This window comes from Salmo salar, chromosome ssa03 (genome assembly GCF_905237065.1).
Source record: "Salmo salar chromosome ssa03, Ssal_v3.1, whole genome shotgun sequence".
In the NCBI taxonomy this organism is placed as follows: domain Eukaryota; kingdom Metazoa; phylum Chordata; class Actinopteri; order Salmoniformes; family Salmonidae; genus Salmo; species Salmo salar.
Window position 1 is genome coordinate 97,014,246 of NC_059444.1, and position 13,519 is coordinate 97,027,764.

Genomic DNA, 13,519 nt, shown 5'->3' on the forward strand with positions numbered 1-13,519 from the left:
ACAGACAGTAGAGGACTGGGTCTGTCTCTATAGGATATATAGACAGTAGAGGACTGGGTCTGTCTCTATAGGATATATAGACAGTAGAGGACTGGGTCTGTCTCTATAGGATATATAGACATTAGAGGACTGGGTCTGTCTCTATAGGATATATAGACAGTAGAGGACTGGGTCTGTCTCTATAGGATATATAGACAGTAGAGGACTGGGTCTGTCTCTATAGGATATATAGACAGTAGAGGACTGGGTCTGTCTCTATAGGATATATAGACAGTAGAGGACTGGGTCTGTCTCTATAGGATATATAGACAGTAGAGGACTGGGTCTGTCTCTATAGGATATATAGACAGTAGAGGACTGGGTCTGTCTCTATAGGATATATAGACATTAGAGGACTGGGTCTGTGTCTATAGGATATATAGACAGTAGAGGACTGGGTCTGTCTCTATAGGATATATAGACAGTAGAGGACTGGGTCTGTCTCTATAGGATATATAGACAGTAGAGGACTGGGTCTGTGTCTATAGGATATATAGACAGTAGAGGACTGGGTCTGTCTCTATAGGATATATAGACAGTAGAGGACTGGGTCTGTCTCTATAGGATATACAGACAGTAGAGGACTGGGTCTGTCTCTATAGGATATATAGACAGTAGAGGACTGGGTCTGTCTCTATAGGATATACAGACAGTAGAGGACTGGGTCTGTCTCTATAGGATATATAGACAGTAGAGGACTGGGTCTGTCTCTATAGGATATATAGACAGTAGAGGACTGGGTCTGTCTCTATAGGATATATAGACAGTAGAGGACTGGGTCTGTCTCTATAGGATATATAGACAGTAGAGGACTGGGTATGTCTCTATAGGATATATAGACATTAGAGGACTGGTTCTGTCTCTATAGGATATATAGACAGTAGAGGACTGGGTCTGTCTCTATAGGATATATAGACAGTAGAGGACTGGGTCTGTCTCTATAGGATATATAGACAGTAGAGGACTGGGTCTGTCTCTATAGGATATATAGACAGTAGAGGACTGGGTCTGTCTCTATAGGATATATAGACAGTAGAGGACTGGGTCTGTCTCTATAGGATATATAGACAGTAGAGGACTGGGTCTGTCTCTATAGGATATATAGACAGTAGAGGACTGGGTCTGTCTCTATAGGATATACAGACAGTAGAGGACTGGGTCTGTCTCTATAGGATATATAGACAGTAGAGGACTGGGTCTGTCTCTATAGGATATATAGACAGTAGAGGACTGGGTCTGTCTCTATAGGATATATAGACAGTAGAGGACTGGGTCTGTCTATATCAGATGTCTCTATAGGATATATAGACAGATGAGGACTGGGTCTGTCTCTATAGGATATATAGACAGTAGAGGACTGGGTCTGTCTCTATAGGATATATAGACAGTAGAGGACTGGGTCTGTCTCTATAGGATATATAGACAGTAGAGGACTGGGTCTGTATCTATAGAATATATAGACAGTAGAGGACTGGGTTTGTCTCTATAGGTTATATAGACAGTAGAGGACTGGGTCTGTCTCTATAGAATATACAGACAGTAGAGGACTGGGTCTGTCTCTATAGGATATATAGACAGTAGAGGACTGGGTCTGTCTCTATAGGATATATAGACATTAGAGGACAGGGTCTGTGTCTATAGGATATTTAGACAGTAGAGGACTGGGTCTGTCTCTATAGGATATATAGACAGTAGAGGACTGGGTCTGTCTCTATAGGATATACAGACAGTAGAGGACTGGGTCTGTCTCTATAGGATATATAGACAGTTGAGGACTGGGTCTGTCTCTATAGGATATATAGACAGTTGAGGACTGGGTCTGTCTCTATAGGATATATAGACAGTAGAGGACTGGGTATGTCTCTATAGGATATATAGACAGTTGAGGACTGGGTCTGTCTCTATAGGATATATAGACAGTAGAGGACTGGGTATGTCTCTATAGGATATATAGACAGTAGAGGACTGGGTCTGTCTCTATAGGATATATAGACAGTAGAGGACTGGGTCTGTCTCTATAGGATATATAGACAGTAGAGGACTGGGTCTGTCTCTATAGGATATATAGACAGTAGAGGACTGGGTCTGTCTCTATAGAATATATAGACAGTAGAGGACTGGGTCTGTCTCTATAGGATATATAGACAGTAGAGGACTGGGTCTGTCTCTATAGGATATATAGACAGTAGAGGACTGGGTCTGTCTCTATATGATATACAGTGAGGGAAAAAAGTATTTGATCCCCTGCTGATTTTGTATGTTTGTCCACTGACAAAGAAATGATCAGTCTATAATTTTAATGGTAGGTTTATTTGAACAGTGAGACACAGAATAACAACCACAAAATCCAGAAAAACACGTCAAAAATGTTTTAAATTATTTGCATTTTAATGAGGGAAATAAGTATTTGACCCCTCTGCAAAACATGACTTTGTACTTGGTGGCAAAACCCTTGTTGGCAATCACAGAGGTCAGACGTTTCTTGTAGTTGGCCACCAGGTTTGCACACATCTCAGGAGGGATTTTGTCCCACTCCTCTTTGCAGATCTTCTCCAAGTCATTAAGTTTTCGAGGCTGACGTTTGGCAACTCGAACCTTCAGCTCCCTCCACAGATTTTCTATGGGATTAAGGTCTGGAGACTGGCTAGGCCACTCCAGGACCTTAATGTGCTTCTTCTTGAGCCACTCCTTTGTTGCCTTGGCCATGTGTTTTGGGTCATTGTCATGCTGGAATACCCATCCGCGACCCATTTTACAGTACATGGCCCCATCCATCGTCCCTTTGATGCGGTGAAGTTGTCCTGTCCCCTTAGCAGAAAAACACCCCCAAAGCATAATGTTTCCACCTCCATGTTTGACGGTGGGGATGGTGTTCTTGGGGTCATAGGCAGCATTCCTCCTCCTCCAAACACGGCGATTTGAGTTGATGCCAAAGAGCTCCATTTTGGTCTCATCTGACCACAACACTTTCACCCAGTTGTCCTCTGAATCATTCAGATGTTCATTGGCAAACTTCAGAAGGGCATGTATATGTGCTTTCTTGAGCAGGGGGACCTTGCGGGCGCTGCAGGATTTCAGTCCTTCACGGCGTAGTGTGTTACCAATTGTTTTCTTGGTGACTATGGTCCCAGCTGCCTTGAGATCATTGACAAGATCCTCCTGTGTAGTTCTGGGCTGATTCCTCACCGTTCTCATGATCATTGCAACTCCACGAGGTGAGACCTTGCATGGAGCCCAAGGCCGAGGGAGATTGACAGTTCTTTTGTGTTTCATCCAATTGCGAATAATCGCACCAACTGTTGTCACCTTATCACCAAGCTTCTTGGCGATAGTCTTGTAGCCCAATCCAGCCTTGTGTAGGTCTACAATCTTGTCCCTGACATCCTTGGAGAGCTCTTTGGTCTTGGCCATGGTGGAGAGTTTGGAATCTGATTGATTGATTGCTTCTGTGGGCAGGTGTCTTTTATACAGGTAACAAACAGATTAGGAGCACTCCCTTTAAGAGTGTGCTCCTAATCTCAGTTTGTTACCTGTATAAAAGACACCTGGGAGCCAGAAATCTTTCTGATTGAGAGGGGGTCAAATACTTATCTCCCTCGTTAAAATGCAAATCAATTTATAACATTTTTGACATGCTGTTCACCTCTATAGTCATTCTAGTATAGATCAGCTGTTCACCTCTAGTGCCATCTATATAGATCAGCTGTTCACCTCTAAGTCATTCTAGCATAGATCAGCTGTTCACCTCTAGTGTCATTCTAGTATAGATCAGCTGTTCACCTCTAGTGTTATTCTGGTATAGATCAGCTGTTCACCTCTAGTGTTATTTTAGTATAGATCAGCTGTTCTCCTCTAGTGTTATTCTAGCATAGATCAGCTGTTCACCTCTAGTGTTATTTTAGTATAGATCAGCTGTTCACCTCTAGTGTTATTTTAGTATAGATCAGCTGTTCACCTCTAGTGTCATTCTAGTATAGATCAGCTGTTCTCCTCTAGTGTCATTCTAGTATAGATCAGCTGTTCTAGTATGACACTAGAGGTCAACATGTGTTTCTATGTTTAGTTTTTCTTGTGTGTATAATTCTGTCTCCCTCCATCCCTCCCCTTTCTCTTCCCTCCCCTCCCTCCCTCCCTCCCTCCCTCCCTCCCTCCCTCCCTCCCTCCCTCCCTCCCTCCCTCCCTCCCTCCCTCCCTCCCTCCCTCCCTCCCCATCCCTTCCCTTCCCTCCCCCTTCTCTTCCCTTCCCTTCCCTTCCCTCCCCTTTCTCTTCCCTCCCTCCCTCCCTCCCTCCCTCCCTCCCTCCCTCCCTCCCTCCCTCCCTCCCTCCCTCCCTTCCCTTCCCTCCCTCCCCTCTCCCTCCCTCTTCCCTCCCTCCCTCCCTCCCCCCCAGCAGACAGAGGAGGAGTCTCAGACAGACAGTCAGCAGCAGAGCCTGTCGTCTGACAGTTCTAACAGTAAGACTCAACCCAAGCGACTCCATGTCTCCAACATACCCTTCAGATTCAGGGACCCAGACCTCAGGCAAATGTTTGGCGTGAGTATTACACTACAATTACTTATTTTATCCCCCATAAGTGAATCATTTCCAAATGTAAAATGCTACTATATATGCTGTAGTACTGAAAAATCATCCATTAAAGCATGTCATTGACTCTGGCTTTGTTTCTGTCTTTCCTTCCAGCAATTTGGTAAAATCTTAGACGTTGAAATAATTTTTAACGAGCGGGGCTCTAAGGTAGGTGATGCGTTGTGTTTCTCTTCTGCATGGTAGGTGTTAGAGGAAGCTAGAGGTTAGAGATGTGTTTTAGAGGAAGCTAGAGGTTAGAGGTGTGTGTTAGAGGAAGCTAGAGGTTAGAGATGTGTTAGAGGAAGCTAGAGGTTAGAGGTGTGTTTTAGAGGAAGCTAGAGGTTAGAGATGTGTGTTAGAGGAAGCTAGAGGTTAGAGATGTATGTTAGAGGAAGCTAGAGTTTAGCGAGGTGTGAGAGGAAGCTAGAGGTTAGAGAGGTGTTAGAGTAAGCTAGAGGTTAGAGATGTGTTAGAGGAAGCTAGAGGTTAGAGAGGTGTGTTAGAGGAAGCTAGAGATGTGTTAGAGGAAGCTAGAGGTTAGGGATGTGTGTTAAAGGAAGCTAGAGGTTAGAGATGTGTGTTAGAGGAAGCTAGAGGTTAGAGAGGTGTGAGAGGAAGCTAGAGGTTAGAGAGGTGTGAGAGGAAGCTCGAGGTTAGAGATGTGTTTTAGAGGAAGCTAGAGGTTAGAGGTGTGTGTTAGAGGAAGCTAGAGGTTAGAGATGTGTTAGAGGAAGCTAGAGATTAGAGGTGTGTTTTAGAGGAAGCTAGAGGTTAGAGAGGTGTGAGAGGAAGCTAGAGATTAGAGATGTGTGTTAGAGGATGCTAGAGGTTGGAGATGTGTTAGAGGAAGCTAGAGGTTAGAGATGTATTTTAGAGGAAGCTAGAGGTTAGAGAGGTGTGAGAGGAAGCTAGAGGTTAGAGATGTGTTTTAGAGGAAGCTAGAGGTTAGAGAGGTGTGAGAGGAAGCTAGAGGTTAGAGATGTGTTTTAGAGGAAGCTAGAGGTTAGAGGTGTGTGTTAGAGGAAGCTAGAGGTTAGAGATGTGTTAGAGGAAGCTAGAGGTTAGGGATGTGTGTTAGAGGAAGCTAGAGGTTAGGGATGTGTGTTAGAGGAAGCTAGAGGTTAGGGATGTGTGTTAGAGGAAGCTAGAGGTTAGAGATGTGTTAGAGGAAGCTAGAGGTTAGAGATGTGTGTTAGAGGAAGCTAGAGGTTAGAGAGGTGTGAGAGGAAGCTAGAGGTTAGAGATGTGTTAGAGGAAGCTAGAGGTTAGAGGTGTGTATTAGAGGAAGCTAGAAGTTAGAGATGTGTTAGAGGAAGCTAGAGGTTAGAGATGTGTTAGAGGAAGCTAGAGGTTAGAGATGTGTTAGAGGAAGCGAGCGGTTAGAGATGTGTGTTAGAGGAAGCTAGAGGTTAGAGATATATGTTAGAGGAGGCTAGACGTTAGAGATGTGTTAGAGGAAGCGAGAGGTTAGAGATGTGTGTTAGAGGAAGCTAGAGGTTAGAGATGTGTTAGAGGAAGCTAGAGGTTAGAGATGTGTTAGAGGATAGAAGATATGGAAAACATTTTGAAGCAGAGGGGGTTCCTGCCTAAAGCTGGCCTATAATACATTTCTTTTTTTTTTCTCCTTTTATTCTACTGAACATCAGCCCAGGCTGTTTCTGTAATGACTGGAGGACTTTGAGTAATGACAGTAATAATATGAATAATGATTATAATGATAATAACATGAATAACATGCATGTTGTTCTCTCCCTCTCCATCCTGCATGCAGGGTTTTGGGTTCGTAACTTTCGAGCATAGTGCGGACGCTGACAGGGCGCGAGAAAAATTACACGGCACGGTCGTAGAAGGCCGTAAAATAGAGGTGCATGTTACAAATACTTCCTCCATTTCCTCCTCCTCTTCCTCCTTTACCTCCTCCTCTTCCCCTTTGTCAGTGTGTGTGTGAATGTGTGTGTGCATAAAGTCTGCTTCACTCCCTCCATTCCACCCTGTCCCACACGTCACCTGTCTCTCCACCTGCGTCATCACCTCCCTCCCTGAACTCTCCTCATACAGCCCCCATTTTGGTTTATTGTTCATACCCATTAATACGTCTACAAGTTTACTGTTGTATATTTCCCAGGATTTGCTTCATTTTGTCATGACCTAATTTATTTTCAAAGAGCTCATTTGTTATCTTCAGTTGAAGTTTGTTGTGAAGTACATACAGTTGAAGTCGGAAGTTTACATACTCTTAGGTTGGAGTCATTAAAACTCGTTTTTCAACCCCTTCACAAATGTCTTGTTAACAAACTATAGTTTTGGCAAGTCGGTTAGGACATCTACTTTGTGCATGACACAAGTAATTGTTCCAACAATTGTTTATAGACATATTATTTCACTTATAATTCACTGTATCACAATTCCAGTGGGTCAGAAGTTTACATACATTAAGCTGACTGTGCCTTTAAACAGCTTGGAAAATTCCAAAAAATGATGTTATGGCTTTAGAAGCTTCTAATAGGCTAATTGACATAATTTGAGTCAATTGGAGGTGTACCTGTGGATGTATTTCAAGGCCTACCTTCAAACTCAGTGCCTCTTTGCTTGACATCATGGGAAAATCAAAAGAAATCAGCCAAGACCTCAGAAAAAAAATTGGAGATCTCCACAAGTCTGGTTCATCCTTGGGAGCAATTTCCAAACACCTGAAGGTACCAAGTTCATCTGTACAAACAATAGTACGCAAGTATAAACACCATGTGACCACGCAGCCATCATACCACTCAGGAAGGAGACGCGTCCTGTCTCCTAGAGATGAACGTACTTTGGTGCGAAAAGTGCAAATCAATCCCAGAACAACAGCAAAGGACCTTGTGAAGATGCTGGAGGAAACAGGTACAAAAGTATATATATCCACAGTAAAAACGAGTCCTATATCGACATAACCTGAAAGGCCGCTCAGCAAGGAAGAAGCCCCTGCTCCAAAACCGCCATAAAATAGCCAGATTATGGTTTGCAACTGCACATGGGGACAAAGATCATACTTTTTGGAGAAATGTCCTCTGGTCTGATGAAACAAAAATAGAACTGTTTGGCCATGATGACCATCATTATGTTTGGAGGAAAAAGGGGACGCTTGCAAGCCGAAGAACACCATCCCAACCATGAAGCACAGGGGTGGCAGCAACACGGGGGTGTTTTGCTGCAGGAGGGACTGGTGCACTTCAGAAAATAGATGGCATCTTGAGGATGAAAAATTATGTGGATATATTGAATCAACATCTCAGTCAGGAAGTTAAAGCTTGGTCGCAAATGGGTCTTCCAATTGGACAATGACCCCAAGCATACTTCCAAAGTTGTGGGAAAATGGCTTAAGGACATCAAAGTCAAGGTATTGGAGTGGACATCACAAAGCCCTGACCTCAACCCTATAGAAAATGTGTGGGCAGAACTGAGAAAGCGTGCGTGAGCAAGGAGGCCTACAAACTGACTCAGTTACACCAGCTCTGTCAGGGGGAATGGGCCAAAATTCACCCAACTTATTGTGGGAAGCTTGTGGAAGGCTACCTGAAATGTTTGACCCAAGTTAAACAATTTAAAGGCAATGCTACCAAATACTAATTGAGTGTATATAAACTTCTGACCCACTGGGAATGTGATGAAAGAAATAAATCTTAAATAAATAACATTTAACATTCTTAAAATAAAGTGGTGATCCTAACTGACCTAAGACAGGGAATTTTTACTAGGATTGAATGTCAGGAATTGTGAAACTGAGTTTAAATGTATTTGGCTAAGGTGTATGTAAACTTCCGAATACAACTGTATTGTGTTTTGTCTTTCTGAAGTTAAAGGGTGCTTACAGCCAGTTCCTCAGGAAAGTCAGGAAGTAAACAAAGCAGTGAAGGATCATGGGTAGTGAGTGACCTCACTGCAGGGTTAGGGATATAAGGTGGCCTGTAAGTTACAAACTACAGTCCCCTATAAACAGTGGAGAAAAAGTCAAACATATAAAAGCTAAAGAGAACAATGATAGTATTTGCCACTTATTCTCATCCAACACTTTTCTAGAAACATTGATTTGGTTTCCTTGGCAACTCAAAAATACAATCCAAGAATAAAAATATGTTTTGGAACTACAGAGAGAGCTAAAAGAGAGAGAGTTTAGTGCATAGTGCAGGGTTTCCCAAACTCGGTCCTCGGGACACCAAGAGGTGCATGTTTTTTTTTTTCACTAGCACTACACAGCTGATTCAAATAATCAACTCACCAACAAGCTTTTATAATTTGACTCAGCTGTTTAGCTGACCAAAACGTGTACCTGTTGGAGACCAGAGGACAGAGTTTGGCAAACGCTGGCATAGTGATTGCGGGTATGACTGCCATTGCTTTGGCCTTTTGAGTAAGACGTTGCATATTCCTCTCTCATCTCCCCCCTCCTCCATCTTCCCAATGGTAGCTCCACTCGTATACGCCCCCAACTCTGTTACCACGGTAACAAAACACAAACAAGTGGGCGGGGCCAAAAACTGGTCTGGGAATGGTAAGTGTGAAGCGAGCCATTCTGCAAATGTATTATTCTACCCTATTTTTCTCTTATCTTTCTCTATCTATCTTTCTCTCTCTCTCTCTCTTTCTCTCTCTCACACACTCTATCTCGAACGCTCGCTACGCTCAAATTCACGTGACTTTCTTTTGGCTTGTGGTTGAGTTGGGTGTTTCTTCAAGCTGTGTTATGATTATATGTTTTCTCTTGCGTGTTACGGCGTGTTTTACCACTCAGTGTCTCAGTCCAGCTGCTAGCGTGATGATGACTGATGATGCGTGATGCGTGACCCAATCTGATTGGTTGAGACATGCACTGACTCGTTGCACCTCTACTCTGGGACTGTGGAACCCGTTGATTGTGTTTTTGGACCACAATGCACCCTGTTTTTAATTTTCCCTTCTGTTAGCTGTGATTCAAGCTGGAATGACTTGATTGATTGACTGATTCATTGATTGGTTGATTTGATCAGTTTTTTATTTCTGTATTTATTTCTGTTTTGATTTGGTTGATGACTCTTGATTGTTGTTGCGATGACGCTCCAGGCTTGGTGAGGTGGAGTGTGAATGCTAAATGTCGCTTTGTGTCTGTCTGATGGTTCTCCTTACTCTGGAAGATGACTGGATGTTGCAGAATGCTCCAAACATGTCTGTCCTCCTCCTCCTCCTCCTCTCCCATGTTCTTTGTTAGTTGTTTCCCTCCTGATAGTTCTTCCCCCTCTCCACCGCATGCTCCTTCATATGACAACACAGCTGTTTGATTGTTTGTCCAGTGTTGTTTCTTTTACGTTTCATTTCCTTTTGAAGATAACTGGATTAAGCATGCTGGAAATCTTTTACAATATGAAAATATAATATTTTTTAATTTGCTTTGTATGAAGTCTTTACTACTTATGTATGACCTGTTTAAATACTGACATGGATGTTTGTCATGACAACTTAAAACGTTTTGGAACACATTGATGTACAAATTATGATATGGAAGCATGCTGCTTTATTGATCACAACATCCTGTTGGGTTTTAATATGTGGCTGACTGCTATTGGAAATGCACTGATACAAGCCTGTCTGTGATAGGTCAACAATGCAACAGCACGGGTAATGACCAATAAGAAGACAGTCAATCCTTATGCAAATGGTAAGACTCACTGTGCCTCTGTGGGAGGGGGTTAAGACTCACTGGGCCTCTGTGGGAGGGGGTTAAGACTCACTGGGCCTCTGTGGGAGGGGGTTAAGACTCATTGGGCCTCTGTGGGAGGGGGTTAAGACTCATTGGGCCTCTGTGGGAGGGGGTTAAGACTCACTGGGCCTCTGTGGGAGGGGGTTAAGACTCATTGGGCCTCTGTGGGAGGGGGTTAAGACTCATTGGGCCTCTGTGGGAGGGGGTTAAGACTCATTGGGCCTCTGTGGGAGGGGGGTTAAGACTCACTGGGCCTCTGTGGGAGGGGGTTAAGACTCATTGGGCCTCTGTGGGAGGGGGTTAAGACTCATTCGGCCTCTGTGGGATGGGGTTAAGACTCACTGGGCCTCTGTGGGAGGGGGTTAAGACTCATTGGGCCTCTGTGGGAGGGGATTAAGACTCATTGGGCCTATGTGGGAGGGGGTTAAGACTCATTGGGCCTCTGTGGGAGGGGTTTAAGTCCACTTATATGTTTTGTCTTTATCTTCTAGAAAATATTTTGATAAGAAAGATAAGTTCTATCCTGCAACAGTTGCTCAATTTTATTTTTAATCTCTCTCCTTCTCTCTCTCTCCTTCTCTCTCTGTCTCTCTCTCTCTCTCTCTCTCTGTCACTCTGTCTCCAGGGTGGAAGTTGAACCCAGTAGTCGGTGCAGTCTACAGTCCAGAGTTCTATGCAGGTAAGAGGACAGAAGCCTAGTCATTAACTGTGTTCCAAGTCTTTAGGTCTTAGACATCCACATCACATGATTCAGGGAACCACATCCACATCACATGATTCAGGGAACCTCATCCACATCACATGATTCAGGGAACCACATCCACCTCACATGATTCACTGAACCACATCCACCTCACATGATTCAGGGAACCACATCCACATCACATGATTCAGGGAACCACATCCACATCACATGATTCACTGAACCACATCCACATCACATGATTCAGGGAACCACATCCACATCACATGATTCAGGGAACCACATCCAAATGACATGATTCACTGAACCACATCCACATCACATGATTCACTGAACCACATCCACATCACATGATTCAGCTAACCACATCCACATCACATGATTCAGGGAACCACATCCACATCACATGATTCACTGAACCTCATCCACATCACATGATTCAGCGAACCACATCCACATCACATGATTCACTGAACCACATCCACATCACATGATTCAGGGAACCTCATCCACATCACATGATTCAAGGAACCACATCCACATCACATGATTCACTGAACCTCATCCACATCACATGATTCAGCGAACCACATCCACATCACATGATTCACTGAACCACATCCACCTCACATGATTCAGCGAACCACATCCACATCACATGATTCACTGAACCACATCACATGATTCAGTGAACCACATCCACATCACATGATTCTCTGAACCACATCCACATCACATGATTCAGGGAACCACATCCACATCACATGATTCAGGGAACCTCATCCACATCACATGATTCAGGGAACCACATCCACCTCACATGATTCACTGAACCACATCCACATCACATGATTCAGGGAACCACATCCACATCACATGATTCAGGGAACCACATCCACATCACATGATTCACTGAACCACATCCACATCACATGATTCAGGGAACCACATCCACATCACATGATTCAGGGAACCACATCCACATCACATGATTCACTGAACCACATCCACATCACATGATTCACTGAACCACATCCACATCACATGATTCAGCTAACCACATCCACATCACATGATTCAGGGAACCACATCCACATCACATGATTCACTGAACCTCATTCACATCACATGATTCAGCGAACCACATCCACATCACATGATTCACTGAACCACATCCACATCACATGATTCAGGGAACCTCATCCACATCACATGATTCAGGGAACCACATCCACATCACATGATTCACTGAACCTCATCCACATCACATGATTCAGCGAACCACATCCACATCACATGATTCACTGAACCACATCCACCTCACATGATTCAGCGAACCACATCCACATCACATGATTCACTGAACCACATCACATGATTCAGCGAACCACATCCACATCACATGATTCTCTGAACCACATCCACATCACATGATTCAGGGAACCACATCCACATCACATGATTCAGGGAACCTCATCCACATCACATGATTCAGGGAACCACATCCACATCACATGATTCACTGAACCACATCCACATCACATGATTCAGGGAACCACATCCACATCACATGATTCAGGGAACCTCATCCACATCACATGATTCAGGGAATCACATCCACATCACATGATTCACTGAACCACATCCACATCACATGATTCAGTGAACCACATCCACATCACATGATTCACTGAACCACATCCACATCACATGATTCAGGGAACCTCATCCACATCACATGATTCAGGGAACCACATCCACATCACATGATTCAGGGAACCTCATCCACATCACATGATTCAGGGAACCACATCCACATCACATGATTCACTGAACCACATCCACATCACATGATTCAGGGAACCTCATCCACATCACATGATTCACTGAACCACATCCACATCACATGATTCAGGGAACCACATCCACATCACATGATTCACTGAACCACATCCACATCACATGATTCAGCGAACCACATCCACATCACATGATTCACTGATCCACATCCACATCACATGATTCAGCGAACCACATCCACATCACATGATTCACTGAACCACATCACATGATTCAGCAAACCACATCCACATCACATGATTCACTGAACCACATCCACATCACATGATTCAGTGAACCACATCACATGATTCAGCAAACCACATCCACATCACATGATTCAGCAGTACTCTGGGTGGTCAGGTCATTGGTGTAAATTATACACCGGGTAATCCTGAAAGCTGATTGGATAAAAAAAAATGCATTCCAGCCGGTGTCTACTCCACAAGTTACCACTGGCTAAATCTATAACGTTAAAATGCCCACATACTCTGTTCCATCTGACTGCACAATCCACTATCTCATCAGCCCAGCCAGGCAATTTATAAACTTGATCTCCAGTATAAAAAGCATCTAGACATTATCTCACATTTCTTTAAAACTAACATTTAGTTTTCAACAGCTGAGATTTATATCAACCTTGCTGTCTGTCTCTCTGACA

The 13,519-nt window shown here is 43.6% G+C and overlaps 1 protein-coding gene across 7 annotated transcripts in view; it reads left to right on the plus strand.

Moving 5' to 3' along the window:
* Positions 1-13,519, plus strand: part of rbfox1 (RNA binding fox-1 homolog 1) — a 396,445-nt gene that overhangs the window by 346,016 nt on the left and 36,910 nt on the right. For 6 of the 7 annotated variants that reach the window (XM_045715920.1, XM_045715918.1, XM_045715917.1 and 3 more), the window contains 5 exons: positions 4,430-4,573; positions 4,721-4,774; positions 6,378-6,470; positions 10,214-10,274; positions 10,942-10,995. In XM_045715920.1, the coding sequence (XP_045571876.1) occupies positions 4,430-4,573; positions 4,721-4,774; positions 6,378-6,470; positions 10,214-10,274; positions 10,942-10,995 (406 nt within the window). The remainder of the gene's footprint in view (positions 1-4,429; positions 4,574-4,720; positions 4,775-6,377; positions 6,471-10,213; positions 10,275-10,941; positions 10,996-13,519) is intronic. The other variant, XM_045715916.1, reaches the window with a different exon arrangement.